The sequence below is a fragment of the Callithrix jacchus genome, chromosome 16 (genome assembly GCF_049354715.1).
Source record: "Callithrix jacchus isolate 240 chromosome 16, calJac240_pri, whole genome shotgun sequence".
NCBI lineage: Eukaryota > Metazoa > Chordata > Mammalia > Primates > Cebidae > Callithrix > Callithrix jacchus.
In genome coordinates this window covers 76,839,486-76,861,735 of record NC_133517.1, presented here as the reverse complement: position 1 = coordinate 76,861,735, position 22,250 = coordinate 76,839,486, and the positions used below count along the sequence as shown (strand labels likewise).

At 36.2% G+C, this 22,250-nt stretch overlaps 1 protein-coding gene across 4 annotated transcripts in view; it reads left to right on the top strand.

Annotated features, from left to right (window-relative positions):
* Positions 1–19,379, top strand: part of MTBP (MDM2 binding protein) — an 80,839-nt gene extending 61,460 nt beyond the window's left edge. For all 4 annotated transcript variants that reach the window (XM_054246782.2, XM_002759272.6, XM_078353264.1 and 1 more), the window contains 5 exons: positions 11,350–11,616; positions 13,109–13,358; positions 13,956–14,069; positions 17,423–17,488; positions 18,065–19,379. In XM_054246782.2, coding sequence (XP_054102757.1) covers positions 11,350–11,616; positions 13,109–13,358; positions 13,956–14,069; positions 17,423–17,488; positions 18,065–18,103 — 736 coding nt within the window. In that variant the 3' untranslated portion in view covers positions 18,104–19,379. The remainder of the gene's footprint in view (positions 1–11,349; positions 11,617–13,108; positions 13,359–13,955; positions 14,070–17,422; positions 17,489–18,064) is intronic.
* Positions 19,380–22,250: the final 2,871 nt, after the last annotated feature.

Sequence of the window (22,250 nt, the reverse complement as noted above, 5' to 3'; positions counted from 1 at the left end):
TTTACGTTTCTCTCACTTTTTCACCCAGGCTGGAGTGCAGTGGCATGATATTGGCTCAGTGCAAACTTCATCTCCCAGGTTCAAGTGATTCTCATGCCTCAGCCTTCCGAGTAGCTAGGATTACAGGCATGCACCACCATGCCTAGCTAATTTTTGTATTTTTGGTAGAGACAGGGTTTAGCCATATTGGCTAGGTGGTCTTGAACTCCTCGCCTCAAGTGATCTACCTGCCTCGACCTCACAAAGGGCTGGGAACAGGCGTGAGCCATGGCACCCAGCCCAAAATTTTACTTTTCATTCCCTATACTAAGTTTATTAAATGTAAGTGGGAACATCTTGTACTACTATGTAAACATTTCATTAACAGGATATATTTTTATGTTCCCCCCCCTTTGATTTTATTAAAGACCTAGAAATTAAACATTACAGAAAACTTAGAATGCAAATCAACAATTCCTTTCCTTATTACTACCTACCTACAGTCCCAGCATTTAGAAAAAAAATATTTTATTTGTTTGGTTTAGTTTTCCTGGTACTATCTCTCATTTTAAAAAAAATGTGTGAATATTTTTAAGTGTCTCAATATAAGATATTGACTCTGAAAAATGATTTGATTCTTCTTAATTTGAGCTCTCTGCTATTTACTTTCATGTTTTTAAATATGTATATTTAAACTTCTGTTTCTTATTCTATTAGCTATACAGCAATATCTCCCCCACTTAGTTTGATAAAAATTTTAGGGCATTCTAATCTATTAAAGGAATCTAATAAAAAATTTTAAGTATTTTGCATTTAATTTGAATGTGAAAATTGAAACCAGAAAACAGTGTTTATATTATTTTTATGAACAATAGTGTTCACTGGTGAGAAAATGTACGAGTATTTTTTTTTATTGCATTTTAGGTTTTGGGGTACATATGCAGAACGTGCAAGATAGTTGCATAGGTACACACATGGCAGTGTGTTTTGCTGTCTTCCTCCCCTTCACCCACATTTGGCATTTCTCCCCAGGCTATCCCTCCCTAGCTCCCCACCCCCCCACTGTCCCTCCCCTATTCCCCCCAATAGACCCCAGTGTGTAGTACCCCCTTTCCTGTGTCCATGTATTCTCATTTTTCCTCACCCACCTATGAGTGAGAATATTTGGTATTTCATTTTCTGTTCTTGTGTCAGTTTGCTGAGAATGATGTTCTCCGGATTCATCCATGTCCCTACAAAGGACACGAACTCATCATTTTTGATTGCTGCATAATATTCCATGGTGTATATGTGCCACATTTTCCCAGTCCAGTCTATCATCAATGGGCATTTGGGTTGGTTCCAGGTCTTTGCTATTGTAAACAGTGCTGCAATGAACATTCGTTTGCATGTGTCCTTATAGTAGAACGATTTATAGTCCTTTGGATATATACCCAGTAATAGGATTGCTGGGTCAAATGGAATTTGTATTTCTAAGGCCTTGAGGAATCGCCACACTGTCTTCCACAATGGTTGAACTAATTTACACTCCCACCAACAGTGTAAAAGTGTTCCTATTTCTCCACATCCTCTCCAGCATCTGTTGTCTCCAGATTTTTTAATGATCGCCATTCTAACTGGCGTGAGATGGTATCTCAATGTGGTTTTGATTTGCATCTCTCTGATGACCAGTGATGATGAACATTTTTTCATATATTTGTTGGCCTTATGTATGTCTTCTTTTGTAAAGTGTCTGTTCATATCCTTTGCCCATTTTTGAATGGGCTTGTTTTTTTCTTGTAAATCTGTTTGAGTTCTTTGTAAATTCTGGATATCAGCCCTTTGTGATGGGTAAACTGCAAAAATGTTTTCCCATTCTCTTGGTTGCCAATTCACTCTAGTGACTGTTTCTTTTGCCGTGCAGAAGCTGTGAAGTTTCATTAGGTCCCATTTGTCTATTTTGGCTTTTGTTGCCAATGCTTTTGGTGTTTTGGTCATGAAGTCCTTGCCTACTCCTATGTCCTGGATGGTTTTGCCTAGATTTTCTTCTAGGGTTTTTATGGTGCCAGGTCTTATGTTTAAGTCTTTAATCCATCTGGAGTTAATTTTAGTGTAAGGTGTCAGGAAGGAGTCCAGTTTCTGCTTTCTGCACATGGCTAGCCAGTTTTCCCAACACCATTTATTAAACAGGGCATCCTTTCCCCATTGCTTGTTTTTGTCAGGTTTATCAAAGATTGTATGGTTGTAGATATGTTTTGTTGCCTCTGATGCCTCTGTTCTGTTCCATTGGTCTATATCTCTGTTTTGGTACCAGTACCATGCTGTTTTGATTACTGTAGCCTTGTAGTATAGTTTGAAGTCCAGTAGTGTGATGCCTCCCACTGTGTTCTTTTTGCTTAGAATTGACTTGGCTATGCGGGCTCTCTTTTGGTTCCATATGAAGTTCATGGTGGTTTTTTCCAGTTCTGTGAAGAAAGTCATTGGTAGCTTGATGGGGATAGCGTTGATTCTGTAAATTACTTTGGGCAGTATAGCCATTTTCACGATATTGATTCTTCCTAACCATGAACATGGAATGTTTCTCCATCTGTTTGTATCCTCTCTTATTTCGTTGAGCAGTGCTTTGTAGTTTTCCTTGAAGCGGTCCCTTTCGTTCCTTGTGAGTTGTATTCCTAGGTATTTTATTCTTTTTGTAGCAATTGGGAATGGCAGTTCCTTCTCGATTTGGCTCTCTTTAAGTCTGTTATTGGTGTATAGGAATGCTTGTGATTTTTGCACATTGATATTATATCCTGAGACTTTGCTGAAGTTGCTTATTGGTTTCAGGAGTTTTTGGGCTGAGGTGATGGAGTCTTCTATCATGTCATCTGCAAATAGAGACAATTTGGCTTCCACCTTTCCTATTTGAATAGCCTTTATTTCTTTTTCTTGCCTGATTGATCTGGCTAGAACTTCCAGTACTATATTGAATAGGAGTGGTGAGAGAGGGCATCCTTGTCTAGTGCCGGATTTCAAAGGGAATGCTTCCAGTTTTTGCCCATTCAGTATGATATTGGCTGTTGGTTTGTTGTAAATAGCTTTTATTACTTTGAGATACATTCCATCAATACCGAGTTTTTTGAGGGTTTTTAGCATAAAGGGCTGTTGAATTTTGTCAAATGGCTTCTCTGCGTCAATTGAGATAATCATGTGTTTTTTGTTTTTGGTTCTGTTTATGTGGTGAATTACGTTGATAGACTTGCGTATGTTGAACGAGCCTTGCATCCCCGGAATGAATCCTACTTGATCATGATGGATAAGTTTTTTGATGTGCTGTTGCAATCGGTTTGCCTGTATTTTATTGAAGATTTTTGCATCTATGTTCATCATGGATATTGGCCTGAAGTTTTCTTTTCTTCTTGAGTCTCTGCTGGGTTTTGGTATCAGGATGATGTTGGTCTCATAAAATGATTTGGGAAGGATTCCCTCTTTTTGGATTATTTGGAATAGTTTCAGAAGGAATGGTACCAGCTCCTCTTTATGTGTCTGGTAGAATTCGGCTGTGAACCCATCTGGGCCTGTGCTTTTTTTGTGTGGTAGGCTCTTAATTGCTGCCTCGACTTCAGACCTTGTTACTGGTCTATTCATAGTTTTGGCTTCCTCCTGGTTTAGGCTTGGGAGGACACAGGTGTCCAGGAATTTATCCATTTCTTCCAGGTTTACTAGTTTATGTGCATAGAGTTGTTTGTAGTATTCTCTGATGATGGTTTGAATTTCTGTGGAATCTGTGGTGATTTCCCCTTTATCATTTTTTATTGCATCTCTTTGGTTTTTCTCTCTTTTCTTTTTTTATCAATCTGGCTAGTGGTCTGTCTATTTTGTTGATCTTTTCAAAAAACCAGCTCTTGGATTTATTGACTTTTTGAAGGGCTTTTTGTGTCTCTATCTCCTTAGTTATTCTCTGATCTTAGTTATTTCTTGTCTTCTGTTAGGTTTTGAGTTTTTTTGATCTTGCTCCTCTAGCTCTTTCAATTTTTACGATAGGGTGTCAATTTTGGATCTCTCCACTCTTCTCATGTGGGCACTTATTGCTATATATTTTCCCCTGGAGACTGCTTTAAATGTGTCCCAGAGATTCTGATATGTTGTGTCTTCATTCTTGTTGGTTTCAAATAACTTCTTTATTTCTGCCTTCATTTCATTGTTTATCCCATCAATATTCAAGAGCCAGTTGTTCAGTTTCCATGAAGCAGTGCGGTTTTGAGTTAGTTTCTGAATTCTGAGTTCTAACTTGATTGCACTATGGTCTGAGAGACTGTTAGTTATTATGTCAGTTGTTTTGCATTCGCTGAGGAGTGCTTTACTTCCAATTATGTGGTCAAATTTAGAGTAGGTGATGTGGTGCTGAGAAGAATGTATATTCTGTGGATTTGGGGTGGAGAGTTCTGTAAATGTCTATCAGGTTTGCTTGCTCCAGGTCTGAGTTCAAGCCCTGGATATCCTTGTTAATTTTCTGTCTGGTTGATCTGTCTAATATTGACAGTGGAGTGTTAAAGTCTCCCACTATTATTGTATGGGAGTCTAAGTCTCTTTGTAAGTCGTTAAGAACTTGCCTTATATATCTGGGTGCTCCTGTATTGGGTCCATATATATTTAGGATCGTTAGCTCTTCTTGTTGTATCGATCCTTTTACCATTATGTAATGACCTTCTTTGTCTCTTTTGATCTTTGTTGCTTTAAAGTCTATTTTATCAGAGATGAGAATTGCAGCTCCTGCTTTTTTTTTTGCTCTCCATTTGCTTGGTAAATCTTCCTCCATCCCTTTATTTTGAGCCTTTGTGTATCCTTGCATGTGAGATGGGTTTCCTGGATACAGCATACTGATGGCTTTTGGTTTTTTATCAAATTTGCCTGTCTGTGTCTTTTGATTGGTGCATTTAGCTCATTTACATTTAGGGTTAATATTGTTATGTTTGAATTTGATCCTGCCATTTTGATGCTAGATGGCTGTTTTGCCCGTTAGTTGATGCAGATTCTTCATTGTGTTGATGCTCTTTACCATTTGGTATGTTTTTGGAATGATTGGTACTGGTTGTTCCTTTCTATGTGTAGTGCCTCTTTCAGGAGCTCTTGTAAAGCAGGCCTGGTGGTGACAAAATCTCTGAGTACTTGCTTGTTTGCAAAGGATTTTATTTTTCCTTCACTTATGAAGCTCAGTTTGGCTGGATATGAAATTCTGGGTTGAAAATTTTTTTCTTTAAGGATGTTGAATATTGGCCTCCACTCTCTTCTGGCTTGTAGAGTTTCTGCCAAGAGATCTGCTGTGAGTCTGATGGGCTTCCTTTGTGGGTGACCCGACCTTTCTCTGTGGCTGCCCTTAATATTTTCTCCTTTATTTCAACCCTGGTGAATCTGACGATTATGTGCCTTGGGGTTGCTCTTCTTGTGGAATATCTTTGTGGTGTTCTCTGTATTTCCTGCATTTGAGTGTTGGCCTGTCTTGCTAGGTGGGGGAAATTTTCCTGGATAATATCCTGAGGAGTATTTTCCAGCTTGGATTCATTCTCTTCATCACATTCTGGTACGCCTATCAAACGTAGGTTAGGTCTCTTCATATAGTCCCACATTTCTTGGAGACTTTGTTCATTCCTTTTTGTGCTTTTTTCTCTAATCTTGGTTTCTCGTTTTATTTCCTTGAGTTGATCTTCAACTTCTGATATTCTTTCTTCTGCTTGGTCAATTTGGCTGTTGAAACTTGTGCATGCTTTGCGAAGTTCTCGTGTTCTGTTTTTCAGCTCCTTCAATTCATTCATATTCCTCTCTAAGTTGTCCATTCTTGTTATTGTTTCCTCGAATCTTTTCTCAAGGTTCTTAGTTTCTTTGCATTGATTTAGAACATGTTCTTTTAGCTCACGGAAGTTTCTCATTATCCATATTCTGAAGTCTGATTCCGTCATTTCGTCACGCTTATTCTCTGTCCAGCTTTGTTCCCTTGCTGTTGAGGGGTTTTGGTCCTTTTTAGGAGGCGAGGTATTTTGGTTTCGGGTGTTTTCCTCCTTATTGCGCTGGTTTCTTCCCATCTTTGTGGATTTATCCACCTGTCGTCTGAGTAGTTGCTGACTTTTTGATTGGGTCTCTGAGTGGACGCCCAGATTGTTGATGATGAAGTATTTCTGTTACTTAGTTTTCCTTCTAACAGTCTAGCCCCTCAGCTGTACAACTGCTGAGGTCCACTCTAGGCCCTGCTTGTCTGGGGTACTCCTGTAGCATCTGCGGAACAGTGAGGGATGCTACCAGTTTCTTCTTCTGCTATCTTTGTCCCAGAATGATGCCCCCCAAATGTCAGTCTGATCAGTCCTTTTTGAGGTGACTCTTTGGATATACAGGGGTCAGGGAGATGCTTGAGGAGATGGAATGTACTTTATAGGAGCTCAAGTGCTGAGCTGTGAGCTCCGTTGTTCATTTAGTGCTTTTAGGCAGGTGCGTTTAGGTATGCTGCAGCAGAACTTATAAAACCCCTTTTTTTTTTCCTCAGATGCTCTGTCTTGGGGAGTTAGGGCTTTCTTTATGAGTATCTGTTACACTGTCCTGCCCAGCTAGGAGGCAGTTTAGTCACTATTTGCCTCCCGAGGCTCTGCCCTGCTACCGCAGGGTCCGCCCTGTTGCTGTGGTCTCTGCCCTGTTGCCCAGGGCTCCACCCTGCTGTCATGGGCTCCGCCCTCTTGGCGGAGTCTCTCTGTTATGGCAGGTTGCCTCAGCAACGGCAGGCTGCATCAGCAATGGGAGTGTACCTCAGTAGGGGTGGAATGCCTCGGTAGTGGTGGACGCCCCTCCCCACCGAGCTGCGCCATCCTGGATTCCGCTGTGCCCGCAGTGAAACTATCAACCCCGAGCATTTCAAATTGCCATTTTGTTTGTCCCTGTGGGGGTGGGACCCGCCGAGCCTGATCACCTGGCTCCCTGCCTCAGAGCCCTTTTTTTCTTTTTTTTTTTAAGTTGAACAGTTGACTCTCTCCTAGGTGTTTCAGTCGCCTGCTGATAGGGCACCTGGATCTGTGTGATTTCCCATGCAGCGACCCACTGCACTGGCTCCAATGTTGCTTCCCGGGAATCTTCTGGTCTGGCTCATTGTCCAAGTCCCGTTTAATCAGATGGATATGCTAATCTGCCCTCCCAAATCTCAGATTGCCGGTTTAACAGGGCACCCAGACCAGTGTGTTTTGTGCGGGGTGCCGCTGCGCTGCGGCGCCGGCCGAAACGGCTGCGCAAGCCGAAAGGGCTGTGCTGGCATCCCGTGTCTCTCCTACACCTGGGAATTTCCTCGTTCTGTGGGCAACAAAGATTCGTCTGGAAATGTGGCTGGGACCACCCTCTGTGCCTTCACTGAGAGCTGTAATCCTGAGTTGTTCCTACTGTGCCATCTTGGAAATCTCCGACCAAATGTACTAGTATTAACATTTGCTTTGCTACATGGCCAGAATACCCCAGGACACATCTGTTTTTCACCTCTTCGGTCCTGTAAACACAATGAAGCACTGATTTGAATAAAATAGGCTACAATAATTACATTTTAATTGCTGGCTAAAGTGTCTATCATATAATCTTATTTAGATTATTTTTCCAAAATTTTAATTTATTTATTCTGAGTTTCTATCTCTCTATTCTTTTTTTTCCTGCTGTTTTTAATTTACTATGGAAAAATTTAAATAATACATACAAATTTATAAAATTTAACAAGGATACGTTCTTCATGATTATTTATGAAAATATTAAATTAAGACTTACTTGAATACTGTGCCCTGATGGACTTAAATCTACACAGAGTTTTATTAACTTATACACATATAATGTTATGAAATTCTGATTCACTATAAAAGTAATTCTCTACTACCTACCTACTCCCATAAACAAATAAACAAATCTATCTGTGACTGACTTTTCTTTCCTCTAAATTTATGCTCATTAAACTGAGGACATTGAGACTGGGCTGACAAAGTTGTAAGAGGTGAGCACCATGAATTCAGAAACATGTTTTTTTTAAGAAGATTTGGGTGTATAGTGTGAGAGCCTATTTATGTTCAACATAGATTATGGAGTAGCAACAAATTCAAGTAACATTTTAAAGTAAATATGAAACTACAAGGAAAATTCTCTTCTTATGTTGTTGTGGGCCTTTAGAACCCTGAACCTCTTTCTCTGATATAAAGGAATATTTGGAAAAGGTATATTAATTGCATGGCAGCAAAACAATGTTTCTTAAGGCAAATGAAATATAACCACTATTGGCTTGTTTGTTTTTTCACTTATTTACCCTATTCTGGAATTTAAGGTGCCATTAATTGTGAAATGCACTGTTTTATTAAGCAGCAAATTAAACTCTGCTGTCCTACTCTGACAATCATTCGATCACACCAGCCTCTTGTTGCTCTGAAATTTCCTTCATCTATTCTAAGAGATTTGGCAGTTTCTCCTGCCTTCGTTGGTATAGGCAGTATTTTGTCTACTTCTTATTTACAAAACAAAAACAGCTTCAGTGTCTTATGGGTATTTTTCTTTTTTAGGATCCATAAAGCATTTGCTTATTGTTTTATAAGAAAATATGGAATTGGGCTGGGTGCAGTGGCTCAAGCCTGTAATCCCAGCACTTTGGGAGGCTGAGGTGGGTGGATCACGAGGTCAAGAGATCGAGACCATCCTGGTCAACATGGTGAAACCCCATCTCTACTAAAAATACAAAAAAATTAGCTGGGCATGGTGGCGCGTACCTGTAATCCCAGCTACTCAGGAGGCTGAGGCAGGAGAATTGCCTGAACCCAGGAGGCAGAGGTTGTGGTGAGCCGAGATTGCGCCATTGCACTCCAGCCTGGGTAACAAGAGCGAAACTCCGTCTCAAAAAAAAAAAAAAAAGAAAGAAAATATGGAATTGTAGTCATTCAGCCAGCAATGCATTTTACTTCACTAATGTCAAGTATACACCCTGCCTCTCTGTTTATTTTATCTAATTTACAAAGTAAATTTTTCTTCCAATGGCAAATCATAGTATAATCATTTTAAAGACTTTTTAAATGGCAATTGACATCAACATGTACAGGGTGCATAATTCAGTTGAAGCTATGACATTATGAACAGCTGTGATCAAGAGATTTTAAAACTGGAAGAAAATAATCTGCATCTTAGAAATAAAATCTTAGGGTAGAAAGAAATACTCATCTTAGAATCAAAATATGCATCTTTTCTCTCAAAAAATTTTCTGTATTCAAGCTCATCAGGCATTATATTGGCTCTTGCATGGACTCTTGAAATTCATGGTTCTAATTTTACTCCAGATTCTACCAGTTACCTATGATAGAAGTAGGACTTATCATTTGCTTCTGATTTTTAATGAAATATATTTATTAAACAACAGAATAGAGAAAAAGTATTAGCTAGAGAGATGCCAGAGACCTAAGTTCTACTCCCTGCTCTGCCACCAACTCACATTCAGATTTAGAGTTCAGTTTTGTCACCTGTTAAATTAGACTGTCAGAATAGATCAGAGATTTTTCAGTCCTAGCTATACTTTAGAATCATCTCGGTAGGCTTTTAAAAAATTGTATATTTTTAAGGTATATAATAGGATGATTTGATATATGTATGCATAGTGAAATGATCACTGTAGCCAATCAAATTAACATACCCAGTATCTCACATAGTTACCTCTTCTTTGCATGCCAAGAGCACCTAAAGTCTACTCTTAGCAAATTTTCAATATACAGTACATATTATTAACTATAGTACTTATACTGTATATTAGATTTCTAGATTTATTCATCCTACATAACTCTGTAACTTTGTACCGTTTAATCTACATCCTCCCATAACCTTCCCCACCCCATAACCACTATTCTACTCTGTTTCTATGGATTTAAGTTTTTGTTTGTTTTGTTTTTTAGAATCACCCCGGCAGATTTTTAAAACTGTCAATAACTAGGTATTTCCCTAGACCAATTAAATCAGAAACACTGAGCGTGTAGTACTTCTTAAAAGCTCTTCAAATTGTTCTAATGCTCAGACATGTGTTGAACACTGAGTAAGATGATTCTTACACTTTGCAGAGAGAGAAATACTAAAATGGTTAAAGTCAGGCTCTGAAGTCACCAATCTGGGTTTACATTCTGGCTGTGCTACATATTATCAGCGTACTGCCAACTGTACTGTGGTAGAAAAGAAATCTAATGATGATGATAACAATAATAGTAACATGCATTTCTTGACTGCTCTGCTTGCATATTTCAGGAACTGATTCCAAGTGTTTATGTGTACAATTCAAGTAATTTCACAATAGCTTTTTCAGATAAGTGCTATAATTCTCATTTTGCACATGAAGCAACAGAATCATAGATAAAGTTAAGTAATTTAGCCAAGTTCACACAGTAATCAGTACAGGAGCCTGGATTTAAATCCAGAGTCTGACTTCGTAAGTCTGTATCAAATATGTTAAGTGTCACAAGGGAAAGATAAGGTTCTTAAAACCTCCATCAGGCAGTCAGATGTTCAGGAAATGATATACTCCTTGGGAATTGAACTAAAAGCTTTTGGATACAAAAATCTGATTTTAGGCAGTATCTTAGAATTTTACAGGTAAAAATGACAGCTAACAGAGAAAGGTTTTAATTTATAGTGCTACCATCACATATGTGAAGCTATTTGTGTTTTCTTAATGCAATTTTAGAAAGGGGAGAAATCGAAGTTTTCCAGCTCACACAGCTCCTAGGTGATCTTGATATGCTTTTTTGTTGTACTTAACAACCAAGATTTCTTTGAATCCAGAAGCATTCTCTAGGCTAACATTTCATTGATTTCCTTGAGTCAGATTCAGCTAGAAACCAGATGCACAGACAGCTGAAGTGTTTGAAGGAAAATCTGTCAATCAGTTAATAAGGTGGGAACTGAGTTTCAAAGAAAAAATTCAAAATGTTCTAAACTGTTTGGTGAGCCAGTTTAGAAGGCCTTTATACCCTTTTAATGTTTGTGTTGAGAATAAACTTACCCTTTCTAACAGAAGTCAGCATTTCATGTTGTCATATATCAGCCATCAGAAATCAGAGGTTGGTAGAGTTTTAAAAAGTATTAAAACAGCAACTGTATTATTTTGAAAATAAGCCAAAGGATTAACTTAATCTGTTGCCCTGAAACACAAGTCAAAAAGAAATCAGATTGTACTTCACATTTTTTAATCTTTTGCCATGTCATATAGCAAACTAGAAGAAAACTGACCTTGGGAGGGAAATAGGCCGGTCACTCAACCTTCCAGTGATTATTAGGAAATTAAACAAGATCTCTTAAAGTAAATGTCCTGCTATTTTGTAATTAAAGGGCAAAAGTCTGTTGCTCTCATGGGTTTACATTTTAATGCTCTTTCACTCGTTTTAGATACTGCTTGGATGACCGAAAAGCTTTGGAAAGAGATGGAGGATTTTCTGAACTTCAATCTCGGCTTATTCGTTATGAAACCCAAACCACCTGCAGCAGAGAAAGTTATCCAGCCCCTACTGTGTTGAGCCCTCTCCCGTCTCCTGCAGTTTTGTCAGAGCCTGGAAGTGTCCCTGATGGAGAACTTGTACAAAGTGAACTTCCACCTGAAGTATCCCGACTGAAACGGAGATCTAAAGATCTGAATTGCCTTTATCCCAGAAAAAGGTGTTGTGTTAAATGAACATAAATAGTATCTTGACAGAAAGCATTTTAGTCTCTAGACGATTTTTATTTTATTTTATATTAGTCTTTCAGATTAATTTCTTTATGGCAGAAAGTTTATTATGAGCAGTTGATGATTTTGCTTGTAAGTTATAAAAAGAAATGACTTGGGGAAAAAACAGTTTCCTGCTTTATATGCTAATATACAGTCCATTAGCACAGTGGATTGTAAAGTTTTTAAGCCATGGAAGAGTGAAGATTTCACCCCATAGATTAAGCTCCTGAGCTGCTCTGTTGAAGAGACTATTCCCGGGTGGGAATTCTATTAGCTCCTCCTTCCCTTTCCCCTCAGTTTCCTGCCTGCATTGGTCCCTTGAGCAAGAAATTCCATAAGTACCATTTTTAAAACACCTGTTGCATATAAAATATAGCTTTAAACTACATAGTGATATATTATGTGAAACTTTTCTGGATACATTTTTTTTGCTAACTAAATAGAATGTCCAAATACTTGATCAGAAGTTAGAAGTTCATATAGTGAACACTAATTTCTATTGAATTTATGTTATCTTTAGAACCTTTGTCAAATTTGGGTTCTTGGCATCTAAAGCAAGGCTTTAATTCTTACTGTATTTAAACCTTGCAAAAAGTATGAACCATATGAAAATAAAACTTTTAGATTTTTTGTGAATAGTTAAAAAAATTAGAATACTGTTCTCCTGTGATGTGGAAGGATGCAGTCATTTCTCTGAGGACTTTATAAACTCATGGCACTTTTTATACCTGATAAAACTCAAAAGGCAACAGTAACATTTTGGGTACTATAGTTATAGCCGTGTTTCTTATTTCTGACTTGTGGCTAATAACATTTTTGTTCCTAAAAGGAAAGTACACTGTGGTCTCTGGGTCAGCAGAATTGAGGCCCGTTAAGACCCTGTCTTGTTAAGAGAAAAACTGGGGTCTTGTTTGAAGCAAATGTAAGCGTTTTAGGAAGATTTAAGTATGAGCCAATTTTATAGTTTATTTGTATTTGTTTTAACACTATCATTTATTTTGCAAGGCAGTTCCATGGGCATAATAAGATACAGGTTGTGGTATCTCTGTTCAAATTATCTTAACAGAAAAGTATACGTACTTAACAGGTTAGTATTAAATCTATAAATAGCAGCACTGTCAGCATGCAGAGCTGATTTATTTGATAAATTGTAAATTGGAGGGCTAGGGGAGAGTACAGCAATATTGTTTGTTGCTTTCTCTATTAGCCAAAATCCTAGTGACTATTCATTTTACCTTCTCTGTCTTAGTTACTCGTCTAAAGAACTAAGGAACAACTTTATAATATGATGTTGATTGTTGACTTAAGGCAGTTACAATAAATTTGTTTGCTTTTCTTGAATTTATATTGTAATGGATATAGTTGTAACATTTAAGACAGAAAATGGACTTTGATGTTGATTCACTTAATCTACATTCTTCATTTTTGCCCCTACTGTAGACTTGTGAAATCTGAAAGTTCACAGTCTCTTCTTTCTCAGACAAGTGGCAATAGTAATCACCATCGTCATCACGTGACATCCAGAAAGCCACAAACAAAGCGGTCCTTACCAATGACTTGTCCATTGGTTCCAGTTCCTAGCTGTGAAACTCCAAAACTTGCTACAAAGACCACTTTGGGTCAAAAAAGTATGCATGAATCAAAAATGTCAAGGCAATTTAAGGAATCAAGATCACAGAAACACACACGGGTAAAGATATATTTACCATTTTTCTTAGTTTTACATGGAAAGACTTAAAATTTGATTACTTTAAAATATATGTTGAAAAAATTTTATGAATGAAATGAAACGATGTCTAGAATTTACCACTGTAAGGATGAAGGAAAGTAGGTAGGGATATAAATGAAACAAGATTAGCCACAGATTAATCACACTTGAAGCTCTTTAAAAGATATATCAATATAGAAATTTGTTATAAAATATTCTCTGCTCATCAGACATTCTCTACTTTTCTATGCTTGATATTTTCCATAATAAAATTAAATATACACTTATATATCCCTGTTGTGTATAACTTTAACACTCAGATTTCAATTCAGAACTTACGACTGGAGTTTCTTTCTTAAGACACTCTAGTCAAATCCTGCTAACATATTATTCCTTTGACAGTTCTGACCATGTAAATATTAGATATTTTTTTCTCCCAATCATGTTGTCTTAATGAACATGTCTGTCTTTTAGCACAGCAAAATGATTACGTAAATCATAGGATTGAACTCTAAAGCTGAAATAATAGGTTCGTTCCTTTTCCAAGAAATATTAGTCATATGTTTTGTTCTGTTCCAGATATTGAAAGAAGTAGTTACTGAAACCCTGAAGAAACACAGTATTACTGAGACTCATGAATGTTTCACTGCATGCAGCCAGCGTCTCTTTGAAATCTCTAAGTTCTATCTAAAGGTACAGTATCTTCTCTACTACTGGCAAAATTTAGTTCATGTTCTAATGTTTCTGTTTGACATTTAAAAAGTTTCAGTATTTTTTTATACTGAGAGTATATACCTTCTGCCAGTTTATTAAATGATGGAGATAGAAAAATTGAAGCCAAACTACTTTATATTTGATTTGATTTTAGTTCTCATATATAGAAAGCTACATTTTAACTAGTATCCTATTTCTCCTAATATGTCTTTGACTTATAGATAATAAGCTTCAAAAAAAGTTTAATTAGTAATTTTTTAATACAGTTGGACCTCCATATCTGTGGGTTCTGTATCCATGGGTTCCACATCCGTGGACTCAACTAACTGCAAATTGAAAATATTCTGAAAAGAAAAAAGGATGCTGCATCTGTACTGAACATGTACAGACTTTTTAAAAAGTATATGGGAAAATGTGCATAGGTTATATGCAAACACTACACCATTTTATATAAGGGATTTGACTATCGGTAGATTTTGGTATTCTCAGAAGGATCATGGAATCATTCCTTCACAGGGACCAAGGGATGGCTGTGTAGTAAAATGGCTACTGAACTAAATATCAAAACAACCAATTTCTTAATTTCGATCCATTATCAGCTACTTGTAGGACATTGGAAAGGAGGCCACTCAGGTGATGGTTTTTAAAAACTTAGATGATGTTAGATTATGTCCAGCCTTACGAGTTTCTGACTTGAATCACAGTTATCCGTAAGTTTCAGTTTAAAACTGCAGATTTATCACATATTCAATCCCCTTTCTTTCTAAGATCTTTCAAGAAAGACACTATTAATCTACAAAAACCAAGGGAAGGGATAAGAAAAAACTAGAAAGGTTTTTAATATATTGTTAATAACATAATAATATATAGTTAATATATATAATAACAGTAACAAAAAAGCACATGCAGCATGGTGTAAGAGAGTAAAAAGTTGCAATCTAATCGGGTGCCTAGTGGAATACTAGTGAGAAGCATGTTAATTCTACAGAATCCGAGGCGCTCAGGATTTGAAGACACCAGGTATCATGGAAAGCAGGGGCAAGAGTCCACATAAAAAGCAGGGAAGTTAAAGATCTACAAAGCGACCTGGGGATTGTCCAGCTTGCTCTGCATGCTCTTCTCCCCCACTGTTAACTACAAGGTCTATCATGTATATGTTTTTCCACCCACCCCAGTGACAGTGCAGGAAATAGTCGCTGGGGAAAATATTGGAAGCTGTAATGGAAAAGCCAACTGGCCATCTTGTCACTTTGAAAAGAAACCAGTGACAATCTCTGCTCAGAGATTCCAGTCAGATTTTTAGTGTCTCACTTTTAAATATGACTGGACAGCCATGGATTTGCAGGCTTTGAGGAAAGCTTCTAACACAACTGATGACAAAACATAAAGGAATAGAGGGAACTCTGAAGAAGCAGGAAGTTGAAGAAAACCTCATAAAAACTATACCTCTCTTAGAAGGTAATCACATCCATAAAATGAGAACAGGATGCTGTTTCCAAAAAAAGCATAAAACATGAAAGCTCCATAAAGTTAAAAATATGATAAAATCAATTAAATAGAAACACTGAACTGTTGAGATGAAAAAATTTACCAGAAATTAGAATCAAATGACAAAAACATTGAATCCAGCATAAGAAAATTGGAGGATTAATACAGAAGATCCAGAATGCTAAATAATACGAGTTTTACATTTTTGAACAATTTTCTCTTCTTTATTCTCAAAATTTAGAAGAGGAAAAACTTGTTCAAAAATGTATCAAACTTTTCCAGGACTGGACACAAGCCTCCTAGCTTGTCCAAATCAGTGAATGAAAATTCTTCAATGAGTCACATAATTGTGGAATTTCACACTTCTTAGCATGGAGAGAATATTAAAAGCTTCCCAGGAGATAATCTAGTTTATATAGAGAGTATCAGTCGTCACAATGGCATTGAACTTCTCCACAGTAACACTGTATTCTAGAAGATAGTAGAAAGGTATCTTCAAATTCTGTGGGATTTATGTTCCTAGAATTGAAAGAAAAAAGAAAAGAAAATTCTGAGAAAAGCAACTTACCTAGTATTCTATACCCAGTCTGGAGTGCAGTTAGGTATGAGGATTTAATGAAGATACATTCAAACATGGAATATCTGGAAAAGAATTTGTTTTATCCTTTTGAGGAATCTGCTAGAAGGTGAAGTTCAATAGGACAAATGACTAAATCAAGAAATAAAACAAAAACCCAAAATGGGAAAGACAAATCCTAATAGGACCAGGCCTAGGCAGCAACTAGACCGAATTAGAGGAGACTGTGGGAGAAAGATCTCCAGGTTTAACGAATTTAATTAAAAATACCAAAAGCAGAAATGAAGCTGAACTGAGCAATTATCCCATATACTTCAGTGCTTGAAAAGACTTTGCTGAACATATAGTTCATTTATTGTCAGTATTTAGGAGCAAAAAAAACCCCAGAATTATGTACATGGAAAACTAGCAAATGAAAAAATCTAACAGGTAGTTAATAGGATAAATAGAATATTGGAATAAAGATAAATTATAACTATAATGCATTCTTCGCACACAATTGAAAGTATTTACATAGATATAATAGTGCAAATGCTAACTATTGACTAATCAAAAATAGTGGTACAACTGTTATTGAAAGGAAGAGAAGGAAGGTTTTGTGTACGAGAGTTGAATCCATGACCGTTCTCCCGAACATCAATAGTCACTGTCTAAAAGTGTTAAATCACCAAGTAGCAGTATAAACATAGTAGTTAGATACATTAAGGTATAAATAAGGGAAAAACCTGAAAGAATTGAAAGTGGCTGGCTTTATGGAGTGTAACTTGGAAATACAGCAGATAACTGCTTCTTATTTTTTTTAATACAATTTCATTTCTTTGAATTTGTAATCTAATTTGATATAATCACTAAATTTTTTAAAGTTACATCAGTTTCCTTTTGTATGTGATTCTTTGTGATGGAGTCAAATATCCAAAATGAAGAAAAAATATATTTTATCTGATAAATACAAACCATATATTTGTTGCTTGAGTAATAGAGCATTAGTGGATGCTCATGGTGGAGGACGGGAGTTAGTTTAGGTCAGCTCTGTTGGGAACAGGAGACGAGAATGAAATGGGCTTATGTATACGTGTATGTATTTTGGTTAGAGCATTTTGATATTTCAGAATGGAACTAAATTATAATCTAGTAGTTAGATTTTTTTTTGTAGTCTATCTCTAATCTCATTGATACTTGTAGAATGATTTGGGATAATCTCGTGTACTTAATGAGTTCTTTGTAATTTAATATGCAGATTGTAAATGCTATATTTTATTATGTTTAGGATCTTAAGACTTCAAGGGGTCTATTTGAGGAAATGAAGAAAACAGCAAACAACAATGCTGTACAGGTAAAGAAATTATTCCCAAGAAACTATATTCAATTAAATTGGTATTTTATTTCAGGGCTGCTCTGATGCCATTATATATGCAGCAGTAATTAGTTAGTGGTCTTTTTCAATTCTGTCCCTGTGAAAACTCTTTAAGAAGCTCAATAATAAGCTGAGTATTTCACGGTATTTAATAGGTTGCTCTGTCAGCAAAAGAGTTTCTAAGGGGATGCCAAGAAAGCAAAAGAAAAAATAGTTTATCTGACACACTAGAGAAACCAATCCATTTTGGTTAGCTGTTTTCAAAGCTTAGTTTAGTTTGATTGACCATTTGAAGCATATTTTCATATAAAGGTGAGAAAATGGAGCAGAATCTTTATTTCATCCACTGAGAACAATATTGTACTCAGCACTGGAAGTCCAACAAAAATGTTCTTCCATTAGAAAATAAAATGTGTTTTTAAGAATAAGATTTCAATGGCTTCCTTTTTATTTTAAATTTTCCACTATGTTCTTTTGAAGTTTTCACAATATATTTTTCTATTACTTGTGTTTTCAGTAGAAATCTACTATAATCATATTTTTTTCTTTCCGTAGGTGATTGAATGGGTATTAGAAAAGACAAGCAAGAAATGATACAAAATCATTCTTTTAGGACAATTATAAATTGGATGGAGCTATTATTTACTACTTCTTTTCTTAGTTTGAAAATTATAAACAAATTTTAAATTTTATTCAAAAAATAGATGTTATATTTCTAAAGAATTTCATGAATACACTGTATTTGTATAGTTTTAGGGATGCTATGTTAATGTATTTTTAATTAGATTCATATTTTATACAGTGTTACTATATTTTAATGTTAACATTATTTTTATATGTTTTAAAATGTTTACTCTTAGTTATTTAATTATTACAATAAACAGAATTTTTTTTTTTTACTCTTTGGATTACACGTCTTTGTTGTTATGTATACTAAGTTCGGCCTTACATTTCTTAGACTTAAATAAAATATTGCCAGTGACTTTTCCCATGTGTTCCAAGAGCATAGTTTATTGAACTGCTCCCGATGTAGAGAATATCGACCAAAAAAATTCAGACAGGTCTCAGCCCTAGAGCCACCATTGTTGGGGCTATTAATATTTGTTTGGGATCAAAAATGAAGAAACAAGATAAATTGTGAAAATAAGACATAATGAAAATAACACTAAATACAGTCTCCCAGGAAAAAAGTTTCCCTTGGTAGAAAATGTGGAAAATGCAGAGTGAAAAAAAATGACCAACATTTCCCCCCTACTGTCTAGATATAACCACTGTTAATATTTTTAAAATATATGTAATATTAAAAAATATTTTCAAAATTGGAATCATGTGTTTATGCATGTGTATTGTGTGTATACAAATTTATAACCTGCTTTTCACTTAACAATATATTGTGAATTTTATGTCATTATTTTACTAACTGCCTAATACAGAAGAACCACAGTTTGTTTAACTTATCCCCCATTATTGGACATAAAGATTCAGTTTTTCCCTGTAACACATAAAACTTTAATGAATCTTCCCAGTATGTTACTGATTATTTTCGTAGTATGCTTTTAATTGCCTTCCTGAAAGACTAATATGTATTCCTACCAGCAGAGTCCTCATTTCCTTTTATGACAACTGAAAAGAGTAAGGATGCTTTTTTAAAAAGCATGTTGGCATCTCTGTAATTGTTTATCTCTAGCTTTTGCTCATTTTTATTTTAAACTGTTTTTGACTTTTTCTTACTTGTTTATACATGTTCTTATATATTAAGGATATTGGCCCTTTGTCCTTTTGTTTATAGTGTTCTGAAATTTTTAGTTTTTATGTAATCAAATCTACCATCTTTATAGTTTCTTCCAATTAAAGAAATTTGCTTATCACATGTGCTTTGCTTGCCTATGTTGAATTTAAAGTGAATGCTTTCAAAAAGCGTTTCTAGGGGCTCCATGAAATTGCTGATTTGAAATGCTCCTTTTTGTCTGAATTGTTCAGTATCATAGGAATTGCAAGAGTGAGCCAATATTCAAAGATTCTATTAGGTTAGCAAAATTATCTTTTGAAATTCTGTACCATAGCTCACACCTGTAATCCCAGCACTCTGGGAGGTTGAGGCAGGAGGATTGCTTGAGCCTAGGAGTTCAAGACCAGCCTGGGCAACATAGTGAGACCAGATCTCTACAAAAAATAAATTAGCTGCACATATTAGTACACTCCTGTAGCTACGTAGGAGGGGACTTAAGCTACTTAGGAGGCTGAGGTGGGAGGATTACTTGTTCCTAGAAGGTCGAGGCTGCACTGAGCGATAATTGCACCACTGTACTCCAGCCTGGGAGAAAGATTTAGACCCTACCTCAAAAGGAAAAAAAAAATGCTGTACCAATAGGCATTTTTAAATGTAAATTTATTTAACCAGACTAATAAGCATTTATAACATGAGAGGGGCCAGTTGATTTTAAAGTACAATAGATTAGATCAGGCAATTTGAAAACATTCCTGGGAACAGAGTAATGGTCACAGGAAAGAAAAGCTCTCATAGCCTCAATTTGCTCTCCTAAAAATGGGGAAAATAATACTGACTTCACAGGGATCATATAAAGATGATAATCATGGCTAATGTTTATTGAGCACTGTGTGACAGACTTAATCATTCTACGTGATTATCTCATTACAGCCCTATTAGGTAGCTATTCCCCATTTTATAGATAAGAAATCATAGCTCATCAATTACAGAGCTAGAGTGAGAGCTTGTATGTGTTGAACCACATTGCTTATCCAAACACAGGATCTCTGCAAATTTTGGGTTATCCTTTTTTTGTTTGTTTTTGTTCCTTTCTTCCAAGGATCGTGGTTTTCTGCCATACTTAATAATATACATTATACAAAATTGAAGATAACCTGTAAGCCTGATACCATTTAAAATGCTTCTTTATGTGAATGTGCTGGATAAACTTTTGTAATGCTGTTTGAAATTTAACATGTAAATTATATCAGTTAACCTGATTGAAAGCAAAAGTATAAACAAAAAAACTAAATTGACATAATCACTTATTAAAAGGACATAGGATGGCCAAATAACTTTGTAGCAAAAGAACAAAGTTGAGAGACTTATTTCTTTACTTCAAGACTTACTATAACATTACAGTAATGAAGACAACTTACTATTGGAATTAGAATAAACATTATATCAATGGAACAGAATAAAAACTTATAGGAACACCTACGTATCAAAATTTTCATTGAAGAAAAAAAGGTCTTTTAAAAAATTGAGTAAGTGGATATCCATCCATGTGGAAAAATAAGTTACGTTCAACCATGACTTCCTACCATTTGCAACTATTAATGTGATATGGATCATAATCCTACATTTAAAATCCAAAACCATTAAACTTATAGAGGCAAACAGAAAAATCTTCATCAGTCTTGGAATGAAACAAAGATTTCTTAGAAAGGACACAAAAAATACAAACCATAACATTAAAAAAAATAAATTTTACTTCAATATCTAAAAGCCGCTCTTGGAAAGGCACCACTAAGGGAAAATGTAAGCCACACACTGGGAGAAATTATTTGCAATGCATATCTGACAAAGGGCTTTTATCTAGAATATGAGAATCACTCTTACAGCTTAATGATAAGACATAACCCAAATTTTTTTTAATGGGCAAAAGATTTGAAAAAAACATTCCACAATAGAGAATATAGGAATGGCAATGAGCACATGAAAGATGCTCAACATCTTCAGTCATCAAAGGAATGCAAATTAAAACCATAATAAGATGCCTCTAAATACCCACTAGAATGAATACAATTTTCAAACAGATTTTACCATGCCTTGGTGACTATATGGTGCATTTGGACATCTTTTTTTATTCGTGGGTGAGGGTGGAACAGGATCTTGCTCTATTGCCTAGGCTGGAGTGCAGTGGCAGGATTACAGCTCACTGAGGCCTTGACCTCCCTGGCTCAAACAATCCCAGGTAGCTTCCTGGTAGCTGGGATTACAGGCAAGCAACACCTTACCTGGAATGAATAACAGAGAGAGAGAGAGAGAGAGAGAGAGAGAGAGAGAGAGAGAAAGAGAGAGAGAGAGAGAGGGAAAGAGAGAGAGAGAGAGTGTGTGTGTGTGTGTGTGTGTGTGTATCTGTGTGCATGTGTGTAGAGATGTGGTCTTGATATGTTACCTGGAGTGGAGTGTGTACGTTTGTGTGTGTGTGTGTAGAGATGTGGTCTTGATATGTTGCCCAGGCTAGTATTGAACTCTTGCTTTCAAGTGATCCTCCTGCCTCAGCCTCCCAAAGTGCTCGGATTACAAACATTAACCACCTCACCCATTTGAGGCCATTTGCAAGCCCTTTTTTCTTGGAAAAGAGGAACTCACTGGGCCCAAGTAGCTCAGCTGTGGTATGTAGTGGTGGTATATTTAGCAAACTGTTGTCTAAATGACTTGGAAAAGAGAAATTCTACCTAATGAACTCATGGATCTAATTAAGGAAATTTCCAGACAATGTTGACAGTAACAGTGGCCTTTTATTTGTTTAGCTGAGTATGATAAGGTATAGGAAAAGATAGATAAACTGATTCAAGATATGTTCAGTTTTCCAGCAGAATTTAGAGGAGATATGAAGGGCTTAAGATATTCTGGGCTGGAAAATAAGTTGTTTTCTACTTTCAGTATCTCCAGTGGCAAAAAATTTTCTAAGTAAGAAATAGCCTCAGAGAAAGAATCAAGCCAAAGGTGTGGCTATATAATCCT